Below are 27,507 nucleotides of genomic sequence, written 5' to 3'. Positions count from 1 at the left end.
ACTGGAACAGATTCAGTTTAAGCCTTTACTTCCTTGGAGAAATATCTAAGCTAGTCTCCTCATGTTTTCATTGTCAAGAGCCAAGGTAGTAAAAAAAAATAAAAATAAAAATAACTTTCCTTTTTTTGCCATAAGTCCACAGAATAAAGTGCAAAATAAACTGACGGCATCACACAATCATTTTCTCCTCCAAATATCCTTGACTGTGGACCTTTATTTAATTGTTGTCTTTAATCACCAGGGAGAAATTTCACAATCACAATTTTATTTCACAGTCACAAATGTACTGGTGTTTATTGAGGGTACATAATATTAACAACAGTAGCAACAGTAACTGCATTGCACTTGTGCAGACTTTTTGGGCTCAAGTATTTTGGATTTACGACCTCATTATACTATCTTTTAAACACAGGATTTACTTCTATTGATATCATTTATACAAAACAACCAATATTAGACCAACCCTAAAAGGGTGCATCTAGGTCATCTCACTGAAAATACATGCACTGTTCACATCAAGAACCATGTACTAATTTCCAGAAATATTTAATGTGGATGATATCCAGATAAAAATCATTTATATTCTTTTCTTTGCCCGTGTTAAAGTCCCTTGGATCAAAGCTTTCCCACCATGCTTACCATAAACACATCTACGATAAAAATCCCCTCTCCAGTCCTCTTACGTGAATTTCTATTTTACTATCATCCAAAAATGTAAGATCCAGGATGTTTTAAAGCAAATAGAGGGGTAGGTAAAAGTAGCTTTACAGTTGTGAGTACATGAAATATAGAGTTTATTCCTGCATTATTTATTAATTATTGTATTATTTATTTGTATTGTCTCCATATGAACTACAAACCTAGTTTTGCCCACCCCTGTATATTTAAATCTACTGACTTAGGTCTGTAAAGCAAACCTGAAAATTCCTTGATTATAGATTTCAACAGAGAGCAGTAAACGTGGGGTAATCTATAAAGCACATGTTCTATTTAAAAAGGATGTGGTTATTGGCATAAAAAAAAAGGAACACAGAAATCCACTTTTCAGTTATTTATGTGCACATGACTCATGCTAACCAAATACATGATATTCTGACCTGAAAAATCTTCATTTTACTTTAAAAAGGTAAAATTTTAAAAAATAATGGTTATGGGAACATAAGTTATTTTTCTCATAAAATATAATGATTGACTGCCTCCTTGGGATGTCTGATGGTTTTAACACATATTTACCAAAAAATTCAATAATGGAAAACTTAACTTCTGTTCTGCTGGGATGAGCCAGGAAGCCTTCTTGCCGCATGTAAATGGAGTGGCAGCTAGGCACTTCTGAAAGAGGAGAAACAAGGTTGGTCACAGAGAGGTCTGCAGCTGAAAACAGGCTGTCATCCGCAGACAGAGTGCAGATAAGAAGGTGACAGAAAAGGACACAGAGTCTCCATGAGGGGAACGCGCCAGCCCAGTGAACATTGCAGGCAGGGCCCCCCACACAAGAAAGGGAAGGGTGTTGAGCTGATTCTCTTGAGCAGGTTTGGGAATTCGAAGTTGCATCACATGAATCTTGCTACAGGCTGGCTCCACCTGTGGTCCCACATGAATATGATGCTGTCCTTGAAAACCCGTCATGAGTCAAAATACGTTTCCGACCACTTGTGGACTAAATGTGTATTATCCCGTGGCAAAAATCAACAGAAACTAATTCCTAGCTTATTTCATGACCACTGGATAGAAATTACTATCAAAAGATGAAAATTGCTAAGTCTTTTAAAATTACTCCAGTCCTTTAGGGTTACTGCTATTTTTTTCCAACCCAGATAAAAGCATGACTGGCTTTTCATTTTGTTAAACTCACAGGTCATGTTCAAAACTGAGAAGGCTTAGAAAGCTGAAACCCCCAAATTTCATAGCAAACGTCATTACTATCGAAGAGTAAGGCGTTACCTACGTGACAGGGTTAACTCATTACTGAGAAAATAAACTTGGTTAATGGTTAAACTTGAGTCATACTGATAGCTGTGTATTTAATATGTGTAGCAGCTTAGACATGGAGAAAAGGAAAGAAATATGGATTATGAGACAGATTAAAATACAAGTCCTTCATTTACTGCTAATCAAACTATATACTTTAGGCACGCTATTTTGTGTTGCTCTTTCTGTAAAATAAAGGGTTGGGTCAGATGTTACCTAAACTCTATTAGAGTAACAAGTTCTTTGCTTCTGAATCTAAAAGTTCACTTACATAATCAGAGGTGGATTCAGGTGAAACCGATGAAGTTTTAAACTTTGGGACTCTGTACTTTCGAGAGTCTGTCTCTTCTGAGCTGTGAAACCTACTAATTTCTGTATATGCAGTTCCATTTTCTTTTCCTTTAAGAAGGTACCCCAAATTTTGTAAGTTTTAGGTCCCACAAACCTGAGCCCAATGCTGCACATAACATACAGCTTCTATAGGAAGGTACAGATACCTGTGATGGAGTTAATTCTATCTTCGGTAGGTACCACTGAAGTTGTTTTCGACAACATATGAAAAATAAGTTTATAAAATATGCATGGCAAGTGAGCTATTCAATATAAGAATACGTCCTCTTTTCTGCCAGTGTAGTGAGCACATGGCCTAACAAGTAATAAAGAGCATTTAGATGAATGGGAATCTAAAGACCCTCCTCTCCTTTTAACTATCCATCCAAGGACTTTCATGCTATTGGATAATTAGCACCATTTGGCCCAAGGGTCATCCTTCACTGGTTTGGAATGTTCCATTTTTAAAGTCTATCTCATTTAGTTTTAAATTTGTGTGTTGATGAATGTCAACCAAATTACAAGGCATTTTTTTTTCCAGAGGAAAAAAAGTTTAGCAAATGTGGTTTTAGTCAAAAAAAAATTTTGCACAATCCACCATAAAAACTTATCAAACATTGTATTACACCACACCTTCTTTATAGAAAGTGTTACGTAGTATGCAATTCTGACCCTAAAAAAGGCAGAGTTAATTAACCCTGTTTCCTGATATCAGACTTACAATAGTGTGGCAATGTAGTTTATCTTCTGGGTTACTAAATAGCAATATATTTTATCCCAACTTTTTAACCAATGGTACTTCGATGTAATTTTTAATGTTATTTTGATTTACTGCCAGTCACAAAGTCCCTCGAAGCAGCTGGGTCTGGAAGGGACAGTGTTAGAGACTCTGCCATCAGCTCAGCAGCTGCTTAGAGGCAAGCATTTTGTCGTACCAATGTTGACACCCCACCACAAAATACTTTTACTGACGCTACCCAGCTGGAGTGTGGCTGCAAAAACAGCTGGCTGGCTCTGCAGGCAACCAGAGGAAAACATATAGGCTAAACTCTATTATATGTAAGTGTGTGACTAAATGTAGTCTTCCCTCCCCACAGGAGGAGAACAGAGGGAAAGAGAAAAAAACACAAGCATTTCAGGAAAAAAACACTATTCAAAGTTGAAGGAACATCTTATAAATGTGCTCTACATAATACCAAATAAGCATAATCCTGCAAAACTAGACATTGAATATCAGATAAAATTTGATCCATAATTTCATTGATACTCATATAATTGGCTGCTTTCTTGACTCTGTTGTACTTAACTCTGTAATATTTATTCACCTATAATATTTAAAGTATCCTATTTAAAATATAATAAATTAATGACTTATAAATAAGGGTAAAGCCAAAACCTCTAATACATTTCCAAAGGCCCAACTTGTGATCGAATTTTTAAAAAGAACCCAAACAAACAAAAAAGAACAATGAATAGCAATTTGGGGAAAAAATTCATGAGAATATAATTATGCTTTTGCCAATTCTTAATACTATTTATTATACCCTAGATAAATAAAACTAACATATAGCTCTTAAAGTTGAGACACTTGGCTAACACTGTTGAAATCAGTCTATCTTTAAAATAGGTGTCTTTAATATGGTCCAGAGAAGCCTGAAGTTATGGCTAAGAGGACTTTACTCCCCTAAAGTAACTACAGTCATGTTACCCTAAAGTGATATCAGTTAATTTATGACTGTCAGAGTAGGTCAGACTCTAATCAAATTGTAGAAACATTTCCAAAGTGATTATTCAATCAAGTGACTAACATGGTTAATTAGGAGCCATAAACATTGCTCTGAAGTTCATCAAAGTAATGACTTGCCCAGAAAAATTACTGCTAATTAAATTGCCTGCTGCTTTCATTTCTACCTTATCTAATAAAAAATCCAGCCAATGAAGTTTGGCATTACATTTTAACTTTTGCTAAATGCTCTTCTAAGATCCCAACTAGCTGAGCGGCGACTTCAAAGGCAATTGCCTTGTGGCAGGGAAGGCAGGCACTGCATATGTATTCGCTTGTATTTTCCTGTGGAACGAAACTCACAAAATTCAGCAACGGCAGTGAGCTGTAGTGTAACCCGTTCACAAATGTTAGGACCCCTGCATTTTTACATTGTCCGAAGATTATACTCTTAGGCTCATTAGTATAATACAGTGATTACTAAACGTGTACCTTGTCATCTAACAGACCTGGTTTTGAATCTCAGTTCTGACATTTTTTCAGGATAGTATGACATTCTGTTAGTTATTTAGCATCTCTAACTCTCAACTTCCACATCTGTAAAATGGGAATAACAGTGATACCCTTCAAAGGGTTGGTGGGAGGTCCATATGGGGTAAGTTTTGGGCAACATTTCACCCAAACCTGCTAATGATAAGGATTCAATACACGGTACCTATTACTAATAAAACATCTATTTTTAAGTGAACCTCACAAGTATTTAAACTAAGGGAACCACAGTCCTTGAACCTAGACATGGTTACACATCAAAATTATTTTTATACCTTGATTTGCTGTGCTTAATTCACATATCTACAGTTGATTTGTTACTCATTAGTGTACTTAGTCTGTAACAGTCTTCATCAACCTATCTACTAACATGATATTTAAATATATTGATTTTAAATTGATTATAAATTTATTTACAAGGTTTAAGTGAAAATCTCCATTACATATTAATTTTAGGAGGTATAAATTTTGAGATTCATTTTACAGCACTACGTCTTTTTAAAATATTTTTATTGCTTTTTTCATTATCCTCCTATACCCTCTTCCACCTCCACCCAACCCCCTCACCCCGGCAAACACTACACTATTGACCATGTCCATGAGTTCTTTCTCTTTTTTCTTGTTTTTCAGAGAAAGACAAATACTATATGATTTCACTCATATGTGGGATCTAATGAACAAACTGAACAAGCAAAACAGAGACAGACTCCTAGATAGAGTGGTCAAGTACAGCATTACCTCTTGATATTGGGTACTGTTGTAAATAACTTCGGTTTAAAAGTTTTAAACTCAATCTGTAAATTGAATTATGCAAATTTAATTTAAGACAGAGGATTTTTTAAATTATTTGAAACTTAGAGATCAAAAAGTTCCACAACACGGCATTAGTACTGGGCCGAGTCAGCTTGCAGAAACTGAACGGCCGATAATTTGTCACAGATGAGTTTACAACGATGAAAGCTGATCTAATGTGCTGCCAACATGCAAAGCAGACAAACACTGCTGTCGTTTGAATGCACTAGGCAGTGTAGGGGAAGTTAAGAAGAATCGTAAACTAACACGCCAAACAGCCTGATTTGATTAGTCTTCATCTGTACTAACATTGTGAAAATTCTCGTTAAGATGTGCAGGTACAAAACTAAAAAGTCTGTTTCTTCGTCTCTTAACTTGCATTTTACAGCTGTGTAGGGAAACATAATACCGATTTGGGAAGCTTCACCAAGCGTTTGACCACACAGTGTAGTTCTGAATTTGCACATATAAATAGTGTTGGGCACTGCTCCGACTTGCTTGTTTGCGGCCCAGTAGTACAGAGCGAAGGTTTCCCTTCAGGGCACGGTTTGCCTGAAGTTTCTAGGAGCCAATCAGGCCAGATCAGAGAGGAAATATTTGTCACAGCCATTTGAGATATCCCTATAATGTGTTGAAATTGCTTATTATCAAAGAATATACAAACCTGGATATGTTTCAGATTCTAAACTCTGAACACAGGGGGGAAAACACCCCTTTTCATTTGATGTGTCTGGTTCCATTTCTGCAGTAATAATCAGTGTGATAACTTAAGTTTGTAAGAATAAATGAGAAATCCCAGCAAAATAGGAATAAGTATAATGCATTTTAATGAGATTTTGCTTGCATATGTATGTGAAATGCAAAGATAGATGGAATATACAATTGATCAACTCTTCAAGCAGGCGATGTGATGAAATCAAGTCCACCTAACTTGTGTATTGTACATTGATGGTAGAGAAAAACTTCACACGTTAAATGCCCAGAGCCAAAATGTGTGTGTTGACACATATCTCAAATTATCGGGTACTTGGTGAAAAAAATGAGTGTATGTTCATGTGTGCATATGTGTGTGTATATTTCGATGTATATACAGGAGCTTTAACAAGTTTTTCAAAAGCATGTATCTCTTACCTAAAGAAATATTGAGTTGTATCAAGAAGTAATTAATGATGACACCAATCTCATTCAAGATGAGCATTATGACACAAATTGTCAAAGCCTTATTTGTTACACTTTATACTTTAGTTTTGTTTGTTTTTCTCATTCCCTGGCACTCTCACAGTTTCATGTTTAAAACCCAAAGGGTTTCTAGATGCATAAATAACATGAGCTTTATGGAGATACGTTTAAATGCAAATGCATTCACAGACATCCTGGCACAGCATCCTTTTACTCTGCTTTTCCACTTGTCACACGAATAGGGTTCGTGTAGCTAAGTGAGAAGACTTCATTTTGTGTTTCCTGAAAAGGATGCTATTGGGAGGTAGTTTTTTACACCCATGTGATCCCTCTATTATAGCTCGAACCTAAAAGTAAGTAACTCTAAAAATAAGGCCCAGGATTAGTATGTCTGGATTCACTTGAGAAATGAAGAAAGTGTGACATCAAAATAGTCAAATTTTATAAGGCCTCTTTGTTGTCGGTCACAAAAGCTTTATGTGAAAATAGTATCTTATAGGCACAAGTCAGACAGTTGGGCTTGGCTGTGATCTTAGGAGAGTGATGAATTTAGTATTGCCTTACTCCCACTCAGATGGGATCTTTCTCATTAGAATTTTTAGTAAATGGTGAATATATAAAACCTGCGGTGGTATCTCTTCCACCACAGCTCACATGTACTGAACCTACCGTTGACAGAACTGGAAGAAGAGAACTACGGTAGTCTTTATGTGCCTAGAATAGTGTTGGCAACATCTTAAAAAAAATTATGCAGTTATCTCCATTCAGACACTGTTAAAACTTACAGACCACATAATATGAAATAACAGTGTAGAATTTTACTTATAAAACCGCAAACTTCTCATAAGCATGTGGGGATTATCCTATACAAATGACAAACAGATTCAAACTGGATTAGTTTCTATGATCTAACAGGCTCACAATTTTACAAGTTTTACAAGCCTGTGAAGGTTTTGTTAAGTTAGAGTTAAAAATAATTTTCAAGGGATAGGAAACATAAACACGATTGTAACTCTGACTATTTACGAGATATTGGTGTACTCCAAGAGTTAACAGAAGTTTAAAAGAAAATACGAGGAAAGATGACATCAGCTGCCAGAACAGGCCACAAAAAATTCGGAAGAGGAGAGGGTTTTAATGGTGAGCCTTAATATTGAAACGCTCACCTTCTAGAATCTACATGTTTTGAAATACATACATCGTGGACTGCTCTGTCCTCTCACTTTCATCTCTCCTTGATTAACCCAATATTCAGATGGCTTATTCTACTTGCTTTGTACATGAACAATGCTGTTTCACTATCAGAGCAACATAATACTACAATACTACACTCTCCTTTGTCTTGCACGCACAGTGATTGTTTTAATGTTAAGATTATATCTCTTCTTTTGTCTTATCTCCACTAGCCCCCAAAATGTATTTGTAAATATTAGATGTAATAAAGGCATCTTATTCAGGACTAGAAGTCTTTGAGGATATCTCTAAAATTGCAACAGAGATCCTTTATTACTGACTCTGTCCCAAATATTATATTAGTAAGTTTACAAACATAATCATATTTAATCCTTACAAAAATCAGAAAAGTATGAGAATTATTTAGTCCATTTTATAAACAAGGAAAATGAGGACAAAAGAGGTAACAAAATATGCTCGATATGACATAGCAAGCCGACATCAGGCCTGGGGTTCAGTATCAAATTGCCAGTGTCACGCAAAGTGGGTGGTTTTATTTTCTAATGCTAAGAAAAACAAAAATACGAGGATAGCCAGTGAACAGTGCCGGCCACACGCCGAAAAGGATCATCAGGATGGATCATTCAGAGACACTTTTCTAAATTTAAAAGAATAGTAAGTAAATCAAAATAACACGTGTGTCAATCTTTCAGTTTTGTTCTGTTTTCACATGCATCTTTCAATATATATCTTTGCAAAATTTTCGAGAATTAAAAACAATTAACTAGAAAAGTCACGCAAACACATGATTAAAACAGTAGTCATCTAGTTACTCTGACAAAAGCTCCTTGGTAAAGGTTTCTATCAAGTTTTTCATGTGTAAGGTTACAATATTTTATTAACTAAAAAGTCTCCCTTTTTCTCTAAACTACTAAATAGCTAACTCAATTAAGTAGAGAAATTCTTCAAGTGTAAAAAATTTTGTAACACTACTCTAAATCTAAAATATATTCTTTTGAAAAATACTATTTACCTCCCCACTCCTGTTCACATTCATGGAACATACACACAGGCAGGGAAAGATCCATATATGCACCTTCAAACTGTCCTATTTAATTTCAGACCTTAGGCACACATATAAAACCAGTTGTATGTTCACTGCACCCACTGGCAATCAGCAGTTCTGGGCCTAAGCATCCTGGTGGTTTTCTTTGAAAAGAAACTACATTCTCATACTATAAAAGTACGCTCCCCTCTCCTTTCTAATTCCCCCTTTTCAAGCTAGTACAACTCACAAGCAGATTAGGCCTCCCTTCCCCCTTTCCTGCCTGTAAAATCCAAGTTAGACAAACACTGAGTGGCTGAAATGACATATCTGAATGGAATTCAGACCCACCAGTTCCTGTTTATGTTTCTGATTTGAGAATGTTGTCTTCTCATTCACTATACATTAGGAACACTGCAAGGCCATAATAGTGTCAGGTTACATGCAGGCAGGACCAATGAGCATTAATCATTACTTCCAGTCAACTGGCAAAAGCAGCAGCTGATGGAACACTACACCCTTCAGCTCTGTATAAATGAACATTCCAGAGAAGGAGAGTGAGTGAGTGTGTGTGTTTCCTTTCAGTCTCCATTTTATGAATGAAACTCCAGGCTCTATAGAGTCCATTCATGTAAGAGAAATGCTTACAGGGCTCTGCCCCTAGGGATCAATCCGTCATGGGTAAAACTGATGTGATTGGTTTAAGACAGCCTTTAGCCTTCCATTACTGACTTAAATGCAGTCCCTGTCCATTTGACCTGTGTTAATGCATAAAGAGTAAATCCAGACCGTAGTCTCAATTCTCAAATCAAATCACTAGCCAGTGCCACTTACTGTAACTGTAGATTTAGAGCATATTTAAGTATTTCTTAGAAAAACGGATATAGTGGACCAGGGTGCTGTTTGGGGAGATTTGCTATTTTAACTCACAAATGAATGAGGAAAACCCTGAGATACACTAAGCAATAAAAAAACAAAGTTAAATTAGAAGGTCAATCCATGGCCTCCATTATAATAATAAAATCAATTAGGAAGACATCACTGTCACTTTTCACAATTGAAGCATCTAAAAATCAGAGATTAAGTGATCTACTAATCCACAAATCACTGAGTAAAAGAAAATTAGCTTTAGATGGTAGAAAAACAGATAAGATGTTAACATTTTCTGAAGGATCAATAGGTCCTTCCTTTAAATTCCCAAGCGATTATCCACTTGAATTTCTCAGAGCAGTAGTTTTAACGTTAGGAGAGGAGGAAAAAAAGTGACCTGCCACATTTCAGGAGAAAATGTGGCCATAAGCAAATGATGCTCAGTGAATGGGACTGGGCCGCGGCTCCGCGTTAGGGAGTGTTATGGATTAGGAAGAAAAAGCCACAGTTCACGGAAACAAAACTGTCACTGTCCTAGAAATTACTAAACACGATCAAACTTAAAAATAGTTTTGAGGCGGAAAGAAAGCTATTTCTGAGCAATTACGGCAATGATTTGTGAAGAGTCAGTCCCATACCGAATACTGTTTAACATATAATAAGTTTTATCAGCCATCTGTAACTTGATCCTTGACTACAGAGGCAAGAAAACGTTTCTCTTCCAGCGACCTGAAGCCGTATGGGGGAACAGTGACGATCAACAATCCTAGTATAGATCTCTAAACTATTTTGCATGAGATCTTTACCATGCCTATGGAAAAAGGAATGAAGAGAAACAGGAAAAACGCCTGTGTTTTGGGCTTTACACCTGTGATGCATTGTCTACAATGCTGTTATTACAATTTATTATTTATCTTCCAATTTCTAATATCTGGTAAGTAAAATGGCAGAGGATAAAGTTACTACCATATTTTACAGTTCAAAATTAAAATACTTGACACAGCCAGGTGGGAAGATGACCAAGAACCCTATAATCTGGCACCCAGAGAAAATACGGAGCAGAGCAAGCCCAGTGAGCGGCGAACATACAGCGACTTAGGAATTCCTAAATAACACTCTTTTTTCAAAACTTAGAAAAACTTCAGCATTCTTTTAGGGGTTACTTTCTAAGGTGGTTCAAAGATATGTCAATGCAAATGATGAGATAAGGCAGAATGTTTTCAAGTGCTATATTTCATATTTTTAAATATTAAACTCTTCCATTTTGAAGAGGACAAGCTGCTGGTGTATGGCAGGCCTGGACATTAAAAATAAATATCGGTAGCCTTTACTTCTACTCCCCTTGTTCCATCTGACTTTAAGGAGCCATTTTCAATAGTTTCCTTTGGTAATCAGTGCATTCCTTGTTTCTTCAACAATACTTCTGGTTGATTAGTTCTGTGGAACTCAATTGTTCAGAGAGGATGTAAGATAATTTATTAGGAAATATGTATGAGTTCAATTTCCCCACAATATACCTCTTCTTATAAATAAATAAGAAATCATTTTTAAACATAATATACAGTGATGACAGAATTTCTGAGGTATTATTATAGTAACAGTAGCACACATTGTAATAATAGCTTAGAGATAAACTACTGGGCGATTGGAGCTTTCTCAGTTTTGTTTGTTTCAATTTTGTGCCAGTTGAGTCAGTTCATTGAGGCCCGAACCCCCAACACACAAAGCACTATTTATTTATACTTCTATGTGGCTGCAAAAAATACTTATGTTCTTCTTGCTCTGTTATCCACTGATTACATCCTGAAACTTTCACTTTAGAACCGTATTATAGAACCTACAAGGGGACCCCCAAACAATGCTTACTAGAAGCAACATACGAAATTGCTTCCCTACTTTCCCTACTATATGACTAAAATGAGTACCCACCAACACAGGAAAACACAGAATCACACTTACAACATAAAAATGTCCTGTCTTGCAATTTCAGAAAGCCACTGCTATTTTACTCTCTTGACTAAAGTGTCAGCTTGTGCCTCTGTGAGTACCAGATAAACTGGTCAGCTCTGACAAATGAAAAGTTAAATGTATTCCAAGTTTTAACATATTCAACATGAGGAAAATATTTTTTCAGTATTTATTTCATCATTTCTCTGCCTATATTTCTCTTAGGACAGATAATTGTCCTTAAAATTTAAAGCTTTGTCTATTGGCCTTCATCAAAGTCTCAAGGTGATGAAGAAGTACCTGGCAAACATGGAGGGGTGACATGGGTGAAGAATAAATGAATTTAAAAATGGAGGATAAAGCCCTGGCTAGTGTGGCTCAGTGGATTGAGTGTGGGCTTGCAAACCAAAGGGTTGCCGCTTCGATTCCCAGTCAGGGCACATGCCTGGCTTGTGGGCCAGGTCCCCAGTAGGGGGTGTGTGAAAGGCAGCCACACATTGATATTTCTCTCCCTCTCCTTCTCCTGCCTTTCCCCTCACTGAAAACAAATCAATAAAATATTTTTTAAAAAGTAAAATAAAATAAAAATGGAACATAAAAAAGGCCCATCTTATTCTTCCAAAAGTAAACTTTTTTTTCCTCTTGTATATATCGCAGCCCCTCTTAAGCTTTCTGGTGAAAAATGGATTCACTGACAAAAGTTTGAAAAGGACTGTTCCATTTAAATTTTAAGCCATCAAGCTGTATCAGAAGTTTTCACAAAGAGTGAAGTCCAATAAGAAGGCTCACACAAACTCAAAGTTCATTTAATCAGAGAATGTAAGATCTGGATGGGCCATTAATTTGCCATTTTCCTTCTAATTATTCAACATTCTCTGGAAGATAACCTCAACTCTTGTGTATGGTATATTTTTTAAAAAAATAGAATGTATTTTAAGTCTAAATATCATTTCAGGTCCAATATTTCCCTATCTTACATCAGTGAGCACCTGGCAGAGTCAATTTGAAGGCCGTGGAATGTGAAGTACACACGTAGACCAGGAGAAGCACACCTTCGGTTATATTACAGATACTTTTAATTGCCCTGGATAACGCAGAGCTTTTCAAAACCATAGAAAAATATTTAGTCCAAAAGTTGGAGAAAAGGATCAATAATATATGTAACTAATTATGGATTAAAGTACTTTATTTTGGACAATTACATAGAAAGAGAGCCTGTGAACAGCACACTAAACTAAGAATAAGAAAACCGTGGTTCTGGTTTCGGCTGTTCCACAGATGCTAAGTTAATTCGGATGAGCCTGGGACATAGTATCTGTTCAACAGGGACCAGGAAAAGGGATATAAACTAGGGAACTTCCAAGAGTTCATGAGTTTAAAAGTTAATAATTCTATGAAACAACAGTCTGTGTCAATTTTCCAGTGTAAAACAGTGCTAACAACATTTGTCCCCGCATAAATGGTATATGTCCATAGAGTAAAAGAACATCTCATCAGTACCGACAGGAGTGGCCCCGTAAACACACTTCAAAAATACAGAAACATTTTATTCTGGAAAGATGTCACCTTTCCACATCCCTGCTCCTTCTTCCTCCTCCCCCACAATGGAAGCTCAAGCTATGCGCTTTCCCCGATTTTCTCATTTCAGCAACCTTCTCCATGTCTCTGAAAGTTCTCCTTCCCAGTCTTCATCCCTGCTCTTAAATTATTACTTTAACTATTTTAAAAGATGCCTCCCAGTCATGAGACTTCAGTTTCATTTGCCCACCATGCCACCCCTTAAAAATACTTTCCCAAGCTAACAAAAGAAAAAATAAATAAACACAAAAACAACCAATCAACTAACACAACTCTAACAAACTGTTATCAATATTTGACATAGCTGCCTCATTGGGCATTCTGAACTGGCAAAAACCCATAGGCAGGCATGAAAATGGGAAAATAACTATGATTCTATGAAAATGGATACTGTACAGGCTCCCCAAATGAAGCACTCAACACATATTCAACCCCTTCTTTGTAGTCAGTTGGTCTTCAGGGAAGAAAGAAACAATCACATAGGATTCAGGGAAAAACAGCCAACGGACAATATACTTGTATGTTGCTTTGTGCAGCATGATTAGGCTAGAGATTAATGGAGGGGAAACAATAGAACATATAATCAAACTATTTAGAATTTAACAAAATATCATGATTACATTGTACTGGTTCACCAACCAGCCCTAATATCAATTTATCTCCTCAGTATCTTCTAATCTGAGTTTTTTTCTTTTTTCCTGAATAAAAACTTCTACTCTATTAATATTTTGCATTTTTAGCTTAAATATTCTGCAGTTAAAATTGCATTCCTGTAATTATAATTACAACTAATAGACCTTCCATTTCCCATGTCATAATTAATGTCACACTTTATTAGAAGTATAATCATGCAGCCTTTTCACTTATAAAGCTCCTTTTATTTTCACAACATTTACGTTATACTGATTAAGCAATGAAGAGTTCTAGAGGCCTACTGAAAGGATAGCCTTTGATCATAGATGCTGAGTAAACTGACTTAAAACATTTTTACATTGTTTTTAAATCACATAAAATATTCTCTAATGTGTGATTTATTCACCATCAATAAGTGAACTAAGAAATCAATGATTCAGTGATAAATATGTTAGATTTCCAATAAGGGTCATGTAATGTGCTCTCAGCAAGGATAAAAGAACTAATGACAACAAAGCAAAATATCTGAAGATCATACTTATTGACCACAATATATGACATATACAGATATGTCAACTTAGTTGCAGCAATTTAGTGGCCAGTAAAATACATTGATATCCACTGATTAATTTTTCATAGACCCTGGTTACACTGTTGCTACAGTTCTTTTAGACCATATTCAGAAAATACAACTTTACTGGGCAACTATTAAATCAAAACAGAACTGTGTCCTACTGGCAATATTGAAATAAATCAAAGGTATTGTACAACTTTAGCAATTTGAAATGCATTTTAGAGGGTAGAAAGTAACATAAATTAACTGCTACCCAAATATTAAACAAGTATTTTGAATGTCATTTACAGGGTCTATATTACACTTACAGGAGACAAGCTTATATATCTTTAAAATAGGATACTGGGCTGTTATGGACTGCGTGATTGTGTCCTCCAAGATTCATTGTGGAAGCCATACTGCCTAAATGTGACTGTATTTTGAGGTGTAGCCTTTGCAAATAATTAGGGTTAGGTTAGCTAATGAGGGTGGGGTACCCATGGTGGGATTAGTGTTCTTACAAGAAGAGAAAGAGAGACCAGAGCTCACTCCCCCCATCTCTCCTCCATGTGAGGACACAGTGAGAAAGTGTCCATCTGCAAGCCAGGAAGAGGGGTTTCACCAGGAACTGAATCTGCTATTACCTTGACTTTGGACTTACTGGCCCGCAGAACTGCTGGAAATAGATGTCTGTTTTTTAAGCTTCTCAGTCCATGGTCCCAGTCAATGGTATTTTAGTGTAATAGCCTGAGCTGAGACATGGACTGTGCTTTTTAGGTTTAAGTGACTGAATCTGTGATTTTGAGGGTGTTTCTGACTCTGAAGTTCATATCATTTATGGCCCATAAATAATGATATTAAATCTCATAGCACCAGTTCCTATTTTTGTCCTCACTGGATTATTTAAATTGCTTCCTTATTTGGTTCACATCTTCTCAAGAAACATCACACACCCTCAACACCATGTTACTTATAACTTCATACATAGTATAAATGAGAAGATTTTATGTATAACCTCCACAAAATCAAGAAAATGGTTTCAATATTAATCTTGTTGGGATTAAACATATAAAACCATTTCTACAACACACAAAGATACTTTTTAAATGCTATGCTCTTCAAGTGCTTTTGAACCAATTACCTGAAATATTTTATGATTTCCATGTAAAGATTATTGGAATTATGGTGAATTAAAAAAACTAGGCAGAAAATTAAAATGTCATTTGGAGAATAAACACAACATCAGTTAACAGTATTTGAGATTTACAGAGAAAAATAAATCCTCCCTATAATAAAGTCCATTGTGTTGTAAGGTTCTCAATTATGGATGTAAATCGTGGACAATTATAAAAGGTTCTAAACTGAACCCACTACAGAACATTTTCAGATATCCTCCAAATTATAGGGTTTAGGGCGATTCAAATAAAGGCCCTCAACCATATGTTTAATTTTTTTAAATTATAAACAAACTGATAAGTAAGCACCCCTATGTTCATTGCAGCATTATTTACAATCACCAAGATATGGAAGCAGCCCAAATATCCATCAGTAGATGAGTGGATAAAATAACTATAGGGCATTTACACACTGGAATACTACTCATCCATTAAAAAAAAAGAAAGAAAGAAAGAAAGTTTTACCCTTTGCAACAGTATGGATGGACCTGGAGAACATTACACTAAGTGAAATAAGCCAGTCAGAGAAAGATAAACACCACATGATTTCACTCTTATGTGGAATTTAATGAACAAACTGAACTAACGAGCAAAATAGAGACAGACGTATGGATAGCAACATGAAAGCTAAGGGTGAGGAAGAAAGGAAGGAAGGAAGAAAGGGGACGGAGGGACTGAGCAAAAAAGAAAAAAGGACTCACGGACGTGGACACCAGTGAGGTAATTGCAGGGGGTGGGGGAATAAAGGGATTAAATGGTAATGAAAAAATACAATAAAAACAATAAGTAAAAAATGGGCACATAGAAAAATAAAATAAATGTTCTCTCATAATTTTTTTTAATATATCAGCATAACAACCTGAAAAACCAGGTCAAACCTAGAACTTGAGAAATTTCTAGGATTAGCCCTGACATAAGATGGTGTGGAGCCAGCTTCCAAGACTTCAAATCCCAGCTCACCCCACTTCTTGCCTCTCTTCCTATCCCTCAAGCCCACATGGTGCATCAAACACCATGGAACCTCACATGTAAGCATGCAAGTGAGCTGCACCCCAAGCTCCATCCTCATCCTCCTACAAACATGCTGCAGGGAAAATGAAGTCAGTCAGGCTCCCTCACCCGGAATTCCGGGCGAGGGACGCTTGGCAGTGTGTGTGTGTGGCCTTGAGAAGGGGCCTGCATGTGTAGAAGGAAGCTCTGTCATATAACCTGAAGGTTAGTATTGGCGCCCTGCTGGCTGTGTGCACTTAGTATACATGGGAGTCAGGACTTCCCCACAGCAACACACGGGGCAACACACAGCGTGCGTGGATCGGCCCACCCCAGAATGAAGGCATGTCAGAAATCCTGATGGCTCCACGAATTTTCTTCTACTTGCCCAAATTCCGTGTGAATCTGTGTGACCTTGAAAGGCTGCAAGACAGATGTCCCTTGGCCACTTCCTTAGTCCTAGGGGTACACACACAGGAACAATGTGCACTGCCTTAAGAAAACGGGACCTGGGAGGGCTGGGTGGACAGAGAATGCATGGGTCTCGGGTAGCTGGCACACCACCCAGAAGTGGAGGCATGGACTCTGAATGGGCAGCTCTTCTTTTGAATTTCTTGCCGAATGAGGAAGCGTGGCCAGAGGCCAGAGGGAGATCTCAGCATAGGGCTCCCTCTTGCCGCCCTTTTAAGGGCAATTTATAACAAAGCAAGTAATTGTGTGCAAGCTGGAAACTCAAGACCCAGAGACAAGTTTCTTTCCTCAAGTAGAACTGATAGAAAAACTCAACAGTTATTCCTAGAGAAGCAGTATTTCCTTCATAAGGAACATCCACAACTTTGCAATCAAACAAAAGGAAATTACATTGTTTTAAAACATTTCCAAGTCCACAACCATCTACTGACCTCAGGTACCATGTTAATAATATTTTGCAAATACATGATGCCCATCTTATAAGCATTAGCTTTTATTTTATTCTTCAATGTTTTTTTCCTGAGATGTGTGAAAAGCAGATGTCCTGATTTTGAGATTGTAACAGGAGAAACTAAGCACAAATGAATTAAGTAATTCTTCTAAGGTCTGAAGGTCAAATTTGGTGGTAACATCTGCAAAAGATTTAAATGCTCCTTCCTTTTAGGAAAATCCGTTCTCTATCTTGATATACTACTCTGTGAGGCCTTTTTGCTTCAATAACACTGAAGCTAAACTCTATGATTAAACCATAAATCGTAGTTCTATATTCCACTCCTGGTAAGAATCTTTAATTCTGGACTCTTGGAATCTTGCCACCAACAATGAAAAAACAAATAGTTATAAGCAATAAGTGACCCAGGACAGAAGAACACTACCTTCTGTAAACACTTATTAAATAAGTGCTGTATTCAAAAATAGAAAAAAAAATAGCCCAGAATTCGGAAAAGAATGACAAGGTTACTTACTCTTTGGGGATGAGAGTGTGTCTAATATTACAGATTGTACTCTTCTTTGGACTGGCTCCATATCTAGACACTATTTTAACCATCAGCTCATGGCAAAATACCCCGCCCTTCACGTATACAGAAAGATTCAAAGAAGGGATAATATCAGAAAGATTCCACCTAAACAAAAAACGTCAGGAGCCACTGAGTCTGATGCCACCACTAAACAAAGTGACAAACCAGTGAAAAGATGTCTTAAATATGACTTAAAACATAGGCCTACCTGAATCATATGCAAAATCTCTGGGCTCCTGTTTAATCATCAGAGGAGGGGGGAAGCTTTGATTGGGCGCACCACCAACCATGGTGTTGTGTTCATACACTGGGTCGTGGTACTCCTGCTTAAAGCCTTGAGGTGGGAAGGGGATGTTGGGCTCAGACATCTGCCGTTGGTACATGGGACGTCCTTCCCTTGGCATTGTCGGCAAAGGAGGAAAGGAGTTACAGGGTTCAGAAAGCTGGCGGCGAAATCTGGGAAATAAGAGAACAAGTTTCAAATAAAACAATAACAAGGAATGCTCTTTGAAATACTGGTACAATGTTTTAACTGTTTAATCAACATGATAACCCAACTGACTCAAAGTGTAAATCTGTAATGAAGGCTAGATTTCTCCTTCCTGGGTCAGTAGCGCTGTGCTTTTTAATCATAATATGGCAGGTGATCCCCTTCTAATTAGTCCCTTGTAGCATCATTTTTATATGATACAATAAATTAAAGGTGTGATTTGAGAAGTGCTAGGAGAATGATACACTATTTTGAGGAAATGTTACAGTAAAAGTGCTCAATTAAAAATCAGTTGAATCATTTACCAAAGTCCCATATTAAGAGGGTCTCAAATAATTATATACTAGGAAAAAAATGAAAGAATGTTATCTCAGACGACATTTTCTATCGTTTAATTCTGCACCAAACTAATCCACAACAAACAAACAAACAAAAAAACCCTACCTAATAAATTACTGAGGAAGCAAGAGAAGAACAGGCAGGGCTCTTAAATCTCCAACAATGTCCTAAATAACATTATATTCCAGTGATAAATAAAATTAGAGAATATAGAGACTCATCCAAGCTGGGTTTTTTTTTTTTTCCAAGCTGGTTTTTAAAAGACCATCTCTTCACTGTCCAACAGTAACATACAACACATTGGTTTCCAATAGCTTCCTACTGAATCTCAGGTTGATAAAAATAAGCACAAAAGATACTGCAGAGCTCCAAAGGTGGAACTAACACAGCATCGTGCATAGATTTAAGACAGGTTGTGCTGTTAGGTCGTAAGGAAGTTCTGAGGCCTTCTTAGCAGAAGGTTGAGAGTGAGTCTCTGCTCCTTCCTCCTTAGTTATGCCCAGTAATGATTGGCTAATCACATAATCGTTCGGTTCTGTGTTTCTCATCCATAATACCATTGACCCACCACAAAGATGTGGATTAATTAAAGATTTAAAAGTGCTCTAAAAATGCCCAGGAGTGCTTAAAAATAACCTATTCAACATTACTATGAGCAAATAGAAGCCTATTAACTCCCTTCTTCCCCAACCCCCTCACCCTACTAAAAGCATTCCAGAGACGTTAATTTGGAAAGTTAACATTTAATTTTGGTAACATTAAATGAAAATAAGGTAAAAGCTAAAGAATTGTAAAGTAGCTGCTTTAGCATTTTCTAAGAACACTCCACCCAGTGATTTAACTCTAGCCTCCCTGGCTGCCCTGGAAACTACTGGAATTCCACCTACACCTGCCGACAATAAACGAGAAACTCCAATATTGCAAGAACAGCTAGGCTGACTGGCACTGCATTCATTTCCCTTCCCTTGCATATTTCATTAGCCAAAAAAAGAAACAGAAATTATCATTAAGAACTGTCAAGGAGTGAATCAGAAAATTGTAACTGGAAGTTAAAATAAGAAACCAGCTCACTTGTGAAGCCTTAAAAGGAGTACTTGTATTAAAATCTTGGTAAGGCATCAAGCCTTTGTTTTTAGGAATCAACCTGATTCCAGTTGGTCCTTTCTGAGGGCCACGATATATATTAAACACACACGCTTCACAGTAAACTACAAGTTTTTGTTGCCATTCTTATGAGTCGCTGACCTACTATAAAGAGAAAGTGACTCAAGAAGCTCCCGGGAGAGCATTAATAGGGAAGGACAGCATGCTGATGACTCTTGGGTAAGGAAAAAAACAGCCTAGGAGGGGTGGGAAACGTTGAGAAAAAGAGACTGGGCTCCTTCACCACGGGTGCAGAAACAAGTGCCAATGGGCTGGACTGCAGAGCAGAATGAGGCTCAGGAAAGGAAGGCAGGGTGCAGCCTGGTTGGCCACACAGCCTTCCCAGAGTGAGGTGGGGTGCCCAGGCTGGAGGGGGCTGGAGGGGAAAGGATCTGTTCCCAGAGCAAATTTGCCATTTATAACTGAGGGACTGTCATTTGTTGGCTAGAGCCCTCCAAGAAATCCTCCTCAGAAACATAAGGCCGCAGAGATTTTCCTAGGAATGGCCAGCTGGTACTGTCCTCAAAACACAACAGGGGGGCAATGGGAAAAGACCTTGAGCTTCCCTCTTACAGTTCCGGACCGGCTGTCCTCAGTCTCAGATATTTGACTTCAAGTAGAGAAACTAAAATGGATTTGGCCACAGCATGTCAAGTTAGGTCACCCAAAACCAGGCGCACTGCTTGTTCCCCAGTCACCTTCCAGAAGCGATAACGATTCTGCACAGAGAGCCAACCATACAATCTAGAATCCTGGCACTCGCTGGAGAGCAAGAGCCTCAGGTGTCCAGCACTCTGGGAAATCACCAGAAGTGGGCAACATAAAACTGGATTCTTCTTTTCACTCTTTTCCCCTTTTAGCCCTGCACAATGCGAATGTGTTTAAATGGCCCACCCTGCAATGAGATTTCTTTCATCTGTGTTTACAAAACTGTTTATACAGATGTGCACACTGACACGGTCTCAAGTCCATCCTTGATGGAAACAAAGGTAGAAAAGATACAGCTTAGTTTCCACACTGGAAAGAATGCCTTCATCTTATCCCTTCACACCAAAACAGCTTTACCAGATTTGAGATCCTGAAGTTGCATTAAATAACCTACAAAGAGCAGATCTGAGTATCCCCTTATTTTCAGCAAGTTGCCAGTGGCCCCTCTTCTGGTTCCCTCTGCTGACCTATACGATGCCTTTGGCTGAGTTGTTTTTATAATGGTTTGTCAGAGCCAGTTTGCCCTGGCTTTTTGCTAAATTTTCAGAAATTCTGTGAGTCCATTGTTAAAGACAACCAATAAGAAGTAAATTATATAAAGTTATCATTTAAAAAAACTCTATTAAGAACAAAGGCTATTACTACTCAAAACTCGTAGCTTTCTAATTATTATATTATACCTGACTATTAATTATGCTCTGAAGTTACAACTATAGTATCTATACGGTAGAAAACACTATAGAATTTGGTGCTACTGCACATCTCTTTCCAATTCCACATTCAAGGTTGCCACACTGATAGCTTAAAATCAGCCATGGGGAGAACAGTTATGTCACAGACTCATCAGAGGTATACGGATTGGGTCTCCTGGATTTTCTCCCACAGAGCCTGTTGTTCGACATTTACTGGCGCCCCACTGGCTCTATATAAGTACAACACAGAAGGGGAAGGAAGAAGGCCATATATAATCAACCTGGGTGTTAAGTCAGATCATTAAGACCTCTAAAAGTATCCCAGTATTTTATTTAAAAATAAATTACTCATCTCTGGGAATCAAGAATCACTCACCACAGCATTCCTCCTAGCACCATGCTCTGGTTTCTGCCTTGCTTCTTTGTAAGTAATAATAATTTGGTTTCTATCTCTTTTAACTTTATATTCTCATGTCCAGGGCCATGCATCTATTGGCATTAAATATTCATCACATGGAAAGGATGGAAAATGGATTTAATCAAATATGTTCTATTCTGCAACATTGTGTATAGCTATGCCATTCACTCTAAGGTAAAAAACCTAATTCCATAAGCCACCTACTAAAATTAGTCTTCTAACTTCATAGAACAAGTATACACATATGCTCATAAAAAACGGGATGATCTGATTTAAAGTGTAAGTGAAGCAATTTAATTCAGGCAAAGTGAAAGAAAAATGTTCAAATGTCAGTATACAGATTAATTTTCCACTTTAGCAACAAATTTTAATGTATATAAAATGACCATTTATAAATGACCTTCTCCACAATTTATAACTACAGATAGAGCAAGCTCTTTCTAAAAATATTTTGCCCGGATGTGCAAAATTAATATGCTCACCTTAAATCTACTATAGGTCTCAGGAATTGGTAATAGAATTTCTTCCAAGAATAACAAAAACTTCTTTATTTACAAAAACCAGTATTTGCAGTATACCTGTGGTCCATGGGGTATCTGCTGTCTTGCATGGGCTGTGATGGAGGGAGGTGGGCTGGGAAGGCGTGGTCAGGTTTCGGAGTGTGAGTTGAGTTTGGAGACGCATGATGTAGCGGGGACACAGGAGTGCTGGAAGGGGTTGGGGGGTTGGAGGGCCTCATTCCCACTTGTGGCTTCTGATCATAGGCACTACCCAAGGAACAAAAGAGAGAGAGAGAGAATATTTGTTTCTTTGCGACAATTAAAAAAAATATTCCAACCTAAGGAAACAAAAAAATATTTAGGCTTAAGTCGTAAGTTAAAATTTTATGTCTTTGGTGTTTGAAATTCTAGAACATGTAATCTTCAAAAGTGCCACACACTTAAAGAGAAATAGGATAAAATCAATAAGTTGGTAAGAGCAGATACAAAACATATATTTTTAATATGCATACAAACAACTCAGTCTAAGAGAAGCACCGTCTATAAAAGTGGTGGCCGGACTTCCGTCTATTCTTGATATGTCTCCTCGAGCAAGTTTCAGAGATCTTTTCTACATCATTAAATTCTCTCATATTATAATTCATATTACATTAGATTTTAGAACAAGAACATCAGTATAATAAGATGGAGACCATACCTGGCTTGACTTTATTAGTGGTGGAATTTTAAGAAGGCAATGCTTTTGCTCTATTTTCATTTTGTATGTATAATAAATGGTGCTTGGCATTAACTTCCTCACATAGGATAATACAGGTTAATGAGGCAAATAAAACTCCCTGATATATTTAAACTTTCTTGGAGCATATGTACAAAATAATGTTCTTAAGAACAAAATCCTATTGTCACAGAGTAAATTGTACTAACTTATACACACTCACAGAGGAATGCACGAGTGAGCTTCTTCATGAATCTCAGCTGACTCCCTACATGTACCTTTCAAGAATGTGCTTTAACTAATTTTTGTGATCTAAACAATATTTTACAAAAAACAAATTTTACTTAAATTCACAAATGAAAATGCTATTCTAGGTTAAAATATTGCATTTCCTTATAAAATAAAAAGTTTATCAATATTTATTTTTCCTTTAAAAAAGAAACATTTCTCTTTTGCATTGACTTATGTAATAATTTATTTTGTTGCTCCATCTATATTACATCCAATGTAAAAATACTTTACAGAAGTGAAAGAGTATATGCTGTGTAAGTCTACTCCTGCCTTAAAGGACAGTTAATGGAGCTCATTATGTTTGGTTCTATTCTTTTGTTTACCAATATTTCTAAGTGAGAATATACTTCTATGAAGTGATTCATCTGATTCATTCCCATGTAAAAAGAAAAAAAATACATCCTCTGCCCTAGGATAATACTTTTTTCCCCATGAAATGTTGTCTTTATAGTTTGTATAGAGAAAGAGAATTCAGAATTTTATCCATATATCATCGGGGGAATTATTGGTCCCCAGAAAAACATCTCAAAATTTTTAGACAATTCCTTTACTGTTAATGCACGGACATTAGTTGTGCCATATAAAGCAGTGGCTATTTTATAGCCACACTGCTGATCAATGCTGAAATCCAATGACAATTCTGTATCTATTTGGTTCATTAATTAAGCCTTCTTCAATGTTAAGTAATTATTCTGTGAATACATAACACTCTTAAGGAGGAAATATAAAAACTAAAAACACTATAAAATGAAACTCGGATCAATATTTTTTTAATCTAAACCAAGTATGCTTTAATAGTTAGCTTTGACAAGAGGCCTTTGTAGTTTTAATTGAATGGACCCATAATTTCAAGGCTCTGGTGACCTCCCAGAAAAGGAGATACAAAAAGACAAGTTTGAGTTTTCAAGAACACATAGTAATAGGATGTGCAAGCATTGGCCAGCTGCTGAGAGACTGCACAGCTCTAAGTTTCTTGAATCTTATACTCTGTATTAAGTAGTAAACATATGAGAAAGTATAAAACCCATTTGGATCACAATGTATTATGAACTTGAATCAACATAACTTATAAAACTACAAATATCTGCAATCACTTTTTAAGCTTCCAAACTAACTCCTCTTAAGAACTAAGTTTCTACTGTAATTGAGAGTAATACTATTCAGTATACAGAGCCAACTTCTTCCTTATACAATTAGAGTCCAACATGAAAAGTAGCAGAATGCAATTTACTAAGAAGGGTTTTTAATGAACATATGTGTTATCAAATTTTCTAACAAATGAACAATGTACTTTTATTGCTCCACCCTTTATTATCATCAGAAGGAATAACTGGCTTTTTAATAGATAATAGCCTCTGCTAAGCCTTATAAAATTCTAACTGTATTGCGATTGTCCATGAACGCAATTTATAGATCATCTACAAAGCCTGTCAGATAACTAATGTACTGCTGAGACATGCCAAATGTTTCATTTTTCCCTACAAACTCTATCTAAAGTGCATAATGCATTCATTCTAATGAGAACTTGCAACAGCTGCTCAGACCAAGTACGACCCACTTTTCACATCCAGATGCTTCACTCAGTGGAAAGGCAACCAATAATATGGATGAAAATTATTGCTTTAAAATCATTCGGAAAGTGTATGATTGACTGGCAAACGGGTTTTTGGAGTTCTTCTAAAGATATTACCTAATTAGCTTGCTATACGGTGAAGCTATAACTCTTACAAAGTTTGTCCTGAGATTTTCAGTTAGATTCTGGACTCTTTGTTTCAGGAAGCATGATCCGCCCTCTACATACACCTGATTGCTTTACCTGACATTGTACAGGCACTTTTCTCCATAGCTGAATTTAAAGGGCTGATCTTGACTGCAGGCAGAGCCGAGCTCTGAACATGGGCTGTGGGGTTCTTTCTTGATTTTCAGTGGTAGGCCATGAAAAGCCACTAGAGGAAAAAAACAAAACAAACAAAAGATGAAATGCAGCTAAAAATTAAGTATATTAATCTTCTCTTGTTTAAAATGTCACTAATATTCATATTAACCTACCTACATAAGAAAAGTCACATTTCATGACTAGCATGGAAGGAAAGATTCTGGAGTATCACTGTATCTTCCTTTTCTGTTTATGATTTAGCAAAATACATGCTTGAACCCTCATTACTTGAAATGAATCACTTGTAATTTGCTTAGCTGATATTAATCATAGAAGCTCAGTTCTCAGAAAGTGTGTTTTGAAAACATTTCAGAAAGATTTTCAATGATTATAACAGAAAAAAATACAACGGAATTAACTGAAAATTGGGATATAAAATATTCCAAAAAAATGACTGAAGGCTGAAACATAATTCTAAGCATTACTGGAAGAAAAGCATCTCAAATCCATCAATAGGAATAGAATGACAACTGGACTATGAGAAAAAAATCCAGGTGCAGGCGCATTGGAAACTGATGATAATTTGGAGAAAAATCTCAACAGCTAAGAAGGCAATGCTTATCCATAAAACAGAGATAAAAACACCTGCCTATCTACTTACCACAACTGTGAGGACGAAATATGAAAAATACGTGACAGTTATTTGTTACATGTGACCCACCATAAAACAATTACTCTCAGTCACATGGTTTCTCATATGACTTAATATATGGTTATACTTATAGTCATTAATTCTTAATATATAAAAGCCATATAAAATGTGAAGGCTAAAAGACAACTATATTTGAAGGGAATCATAGCTTTAAAAACAAATAAATAACACTATGTATTTTTTATTCTTCACTATGAAATTGAAAAAAAAATCTCTTAGCAGTCCTTTCAGAATAATTGAAGTTTTAGTTTAAATGAAAAATTGGTAAAATGATACAGAAATAATAGACACGAGAATGGACTTCATCTTCACATACCGTACGCCCATGTATGACTAACCAGGATAAACAAAAGGAGGACACATATTCCGAAGGTTTTAACCACGATAAACACTGGAGTTAAACCACGAAAGATTGAGTCTGTGTTCTGTAAAGACCCGCCAGGAGAAAACCCCGTGTTGTTTTAGATACCATTCAATCTTAATTATGACATTATGGCAGTATAAACTTGTACTAGTTTGAATGTCAAATATAATTTCAATGTAAGAATTTGAGACCAAGAACTACCAAGCGATAGAAAAATAAATACTATTTGTTTGTACATGTATATCATTTTGACAGAATTGTTCGTGTTACTCCAGACCCATCGGAAACGTCGCAGAAAATAAATTTGTCAAAGAAACAAATTTCACCTAAATTAGTTGTCTAAGGGAAACATAATAAAGAGTAATACAATAATTTCACTGGGTGGTCTATTTCAAAGTATTTTCTTGACGTAGCACGTGTTTGCTACACATATTGAAAGCAGAGACTAGAAACAAAGGAGAAATTACATGTTACTTCCTATGTCAAGGGTGCTCATGTTCATTAGCTTTACCAAGTCAGAGAGTTATAATTTATTAACCATTCCGGTGAAAGAGGTTTAAGAACCTCAAATACCAATTATAACATAAGGAAGGACTTGCTAGGATTTTGATCTGGACAACCAACTAGAAAAATACACCTTTGCAACAGATAAATTTGAATGTGGGCTGCGTGTTAGATACTAAGAAATTAATGTTAATTTTGTTGGATGTGGTAATGGAATGGCAGTTGTATCAAAGAAAAGGTTTAAAGTTACAGATTCATAAAATATTTACAGAAAATAACAAGATGTCTAGGATTTTCCTTCAAAATTGTCCAGGAAAAAAAAATGATAGAAAAATAAAATGATGTATGGGGGATGGGTCATCTTAGAAAAATGTTGATGGGTAGGCGGGAGTTTGTTATATTATTCTCTTTACTTTTATCTAAGTCCCAAATATGCATGATGAAAAGTCTTTAAAATTAGCAGGAAAAAAAGGAATTTAAAGTGGTATGCATACAAAAACCCCCTCCCTGTAGTACGTGTGTGCACATGTACACTGCTTGTCGGACTGACAAATATTGCACAGGCAACAGTTAACTATACGTTTGTTGCTTTCTTAATGTTTTTCAACTATTTTTAATACTATATTTCAAAAGTCTTTGGGATCGTGAATTAAAATAAGGTTAGTGAACAGAACACATAAAGCACCAACCATAAAGAAAATAATCTACAAATTAGGCTTTACTGAAATTAGGAATTGCTCTTCATCAAAAACACTATTAA

General features: G+C 36.5%; 1 protein-coding gene across 3 annotated transcripts in view; it reads right to left on the bottom strand.

The window, feature by feature from the left end:
- ETV1 (ETS variant transcription factor 1) overlaps positions 1-27,507 on the bottom strand; it is an 89,118-nt gene that overhangs the window by 16,935 nt on the left and 44,676 nt on the right. For all 3 annotated transcript variants that reach the window (XM_053926666.2, XM_053926667.2, XM_053926668.2), the window contains 4 exons: positions 25,108-25,237; positions 22,364-22,552; positions 18,204-18,451; positions 1,263-1,329 (listed from right to left, as the gene is read on the bottom strand). In XM_053926666.2, coding sequence (XP_053782641.1) covers positions 1,263-1,329; positions 18,204-18,451; positions 22,364-22,552; positions 25,108-25,237 — 634 coding nt within the window. The remainder of the gene's footprint in view (positions 1-1,262; positions 1,330-18,203; positions 18,452-22,363; positions 22,553-25,107; positions 25,238-27,507) is intronic.

The sequence above is a fragment of the Desmodus rotundus genome, chromosome 6 (genome assembly GCF_022682495.2).
Source record: "Desmodus rotundus isolate HL8 chromosome 6, HLdesRot8A.1, whole genome shotgun sequence".
Taxonomy (NCBI): Eukaryota; Metazoa; Chordata; class Mammalia; order Chiroptera; family Phyllostomidae; genus Desmodus; species Desmodus rotundus.
The sequence above is the reverse complement of the archived record's forward strand: the minus strand, read 5'-3'. Positions and strand labels throughout refer to the sequence as shown.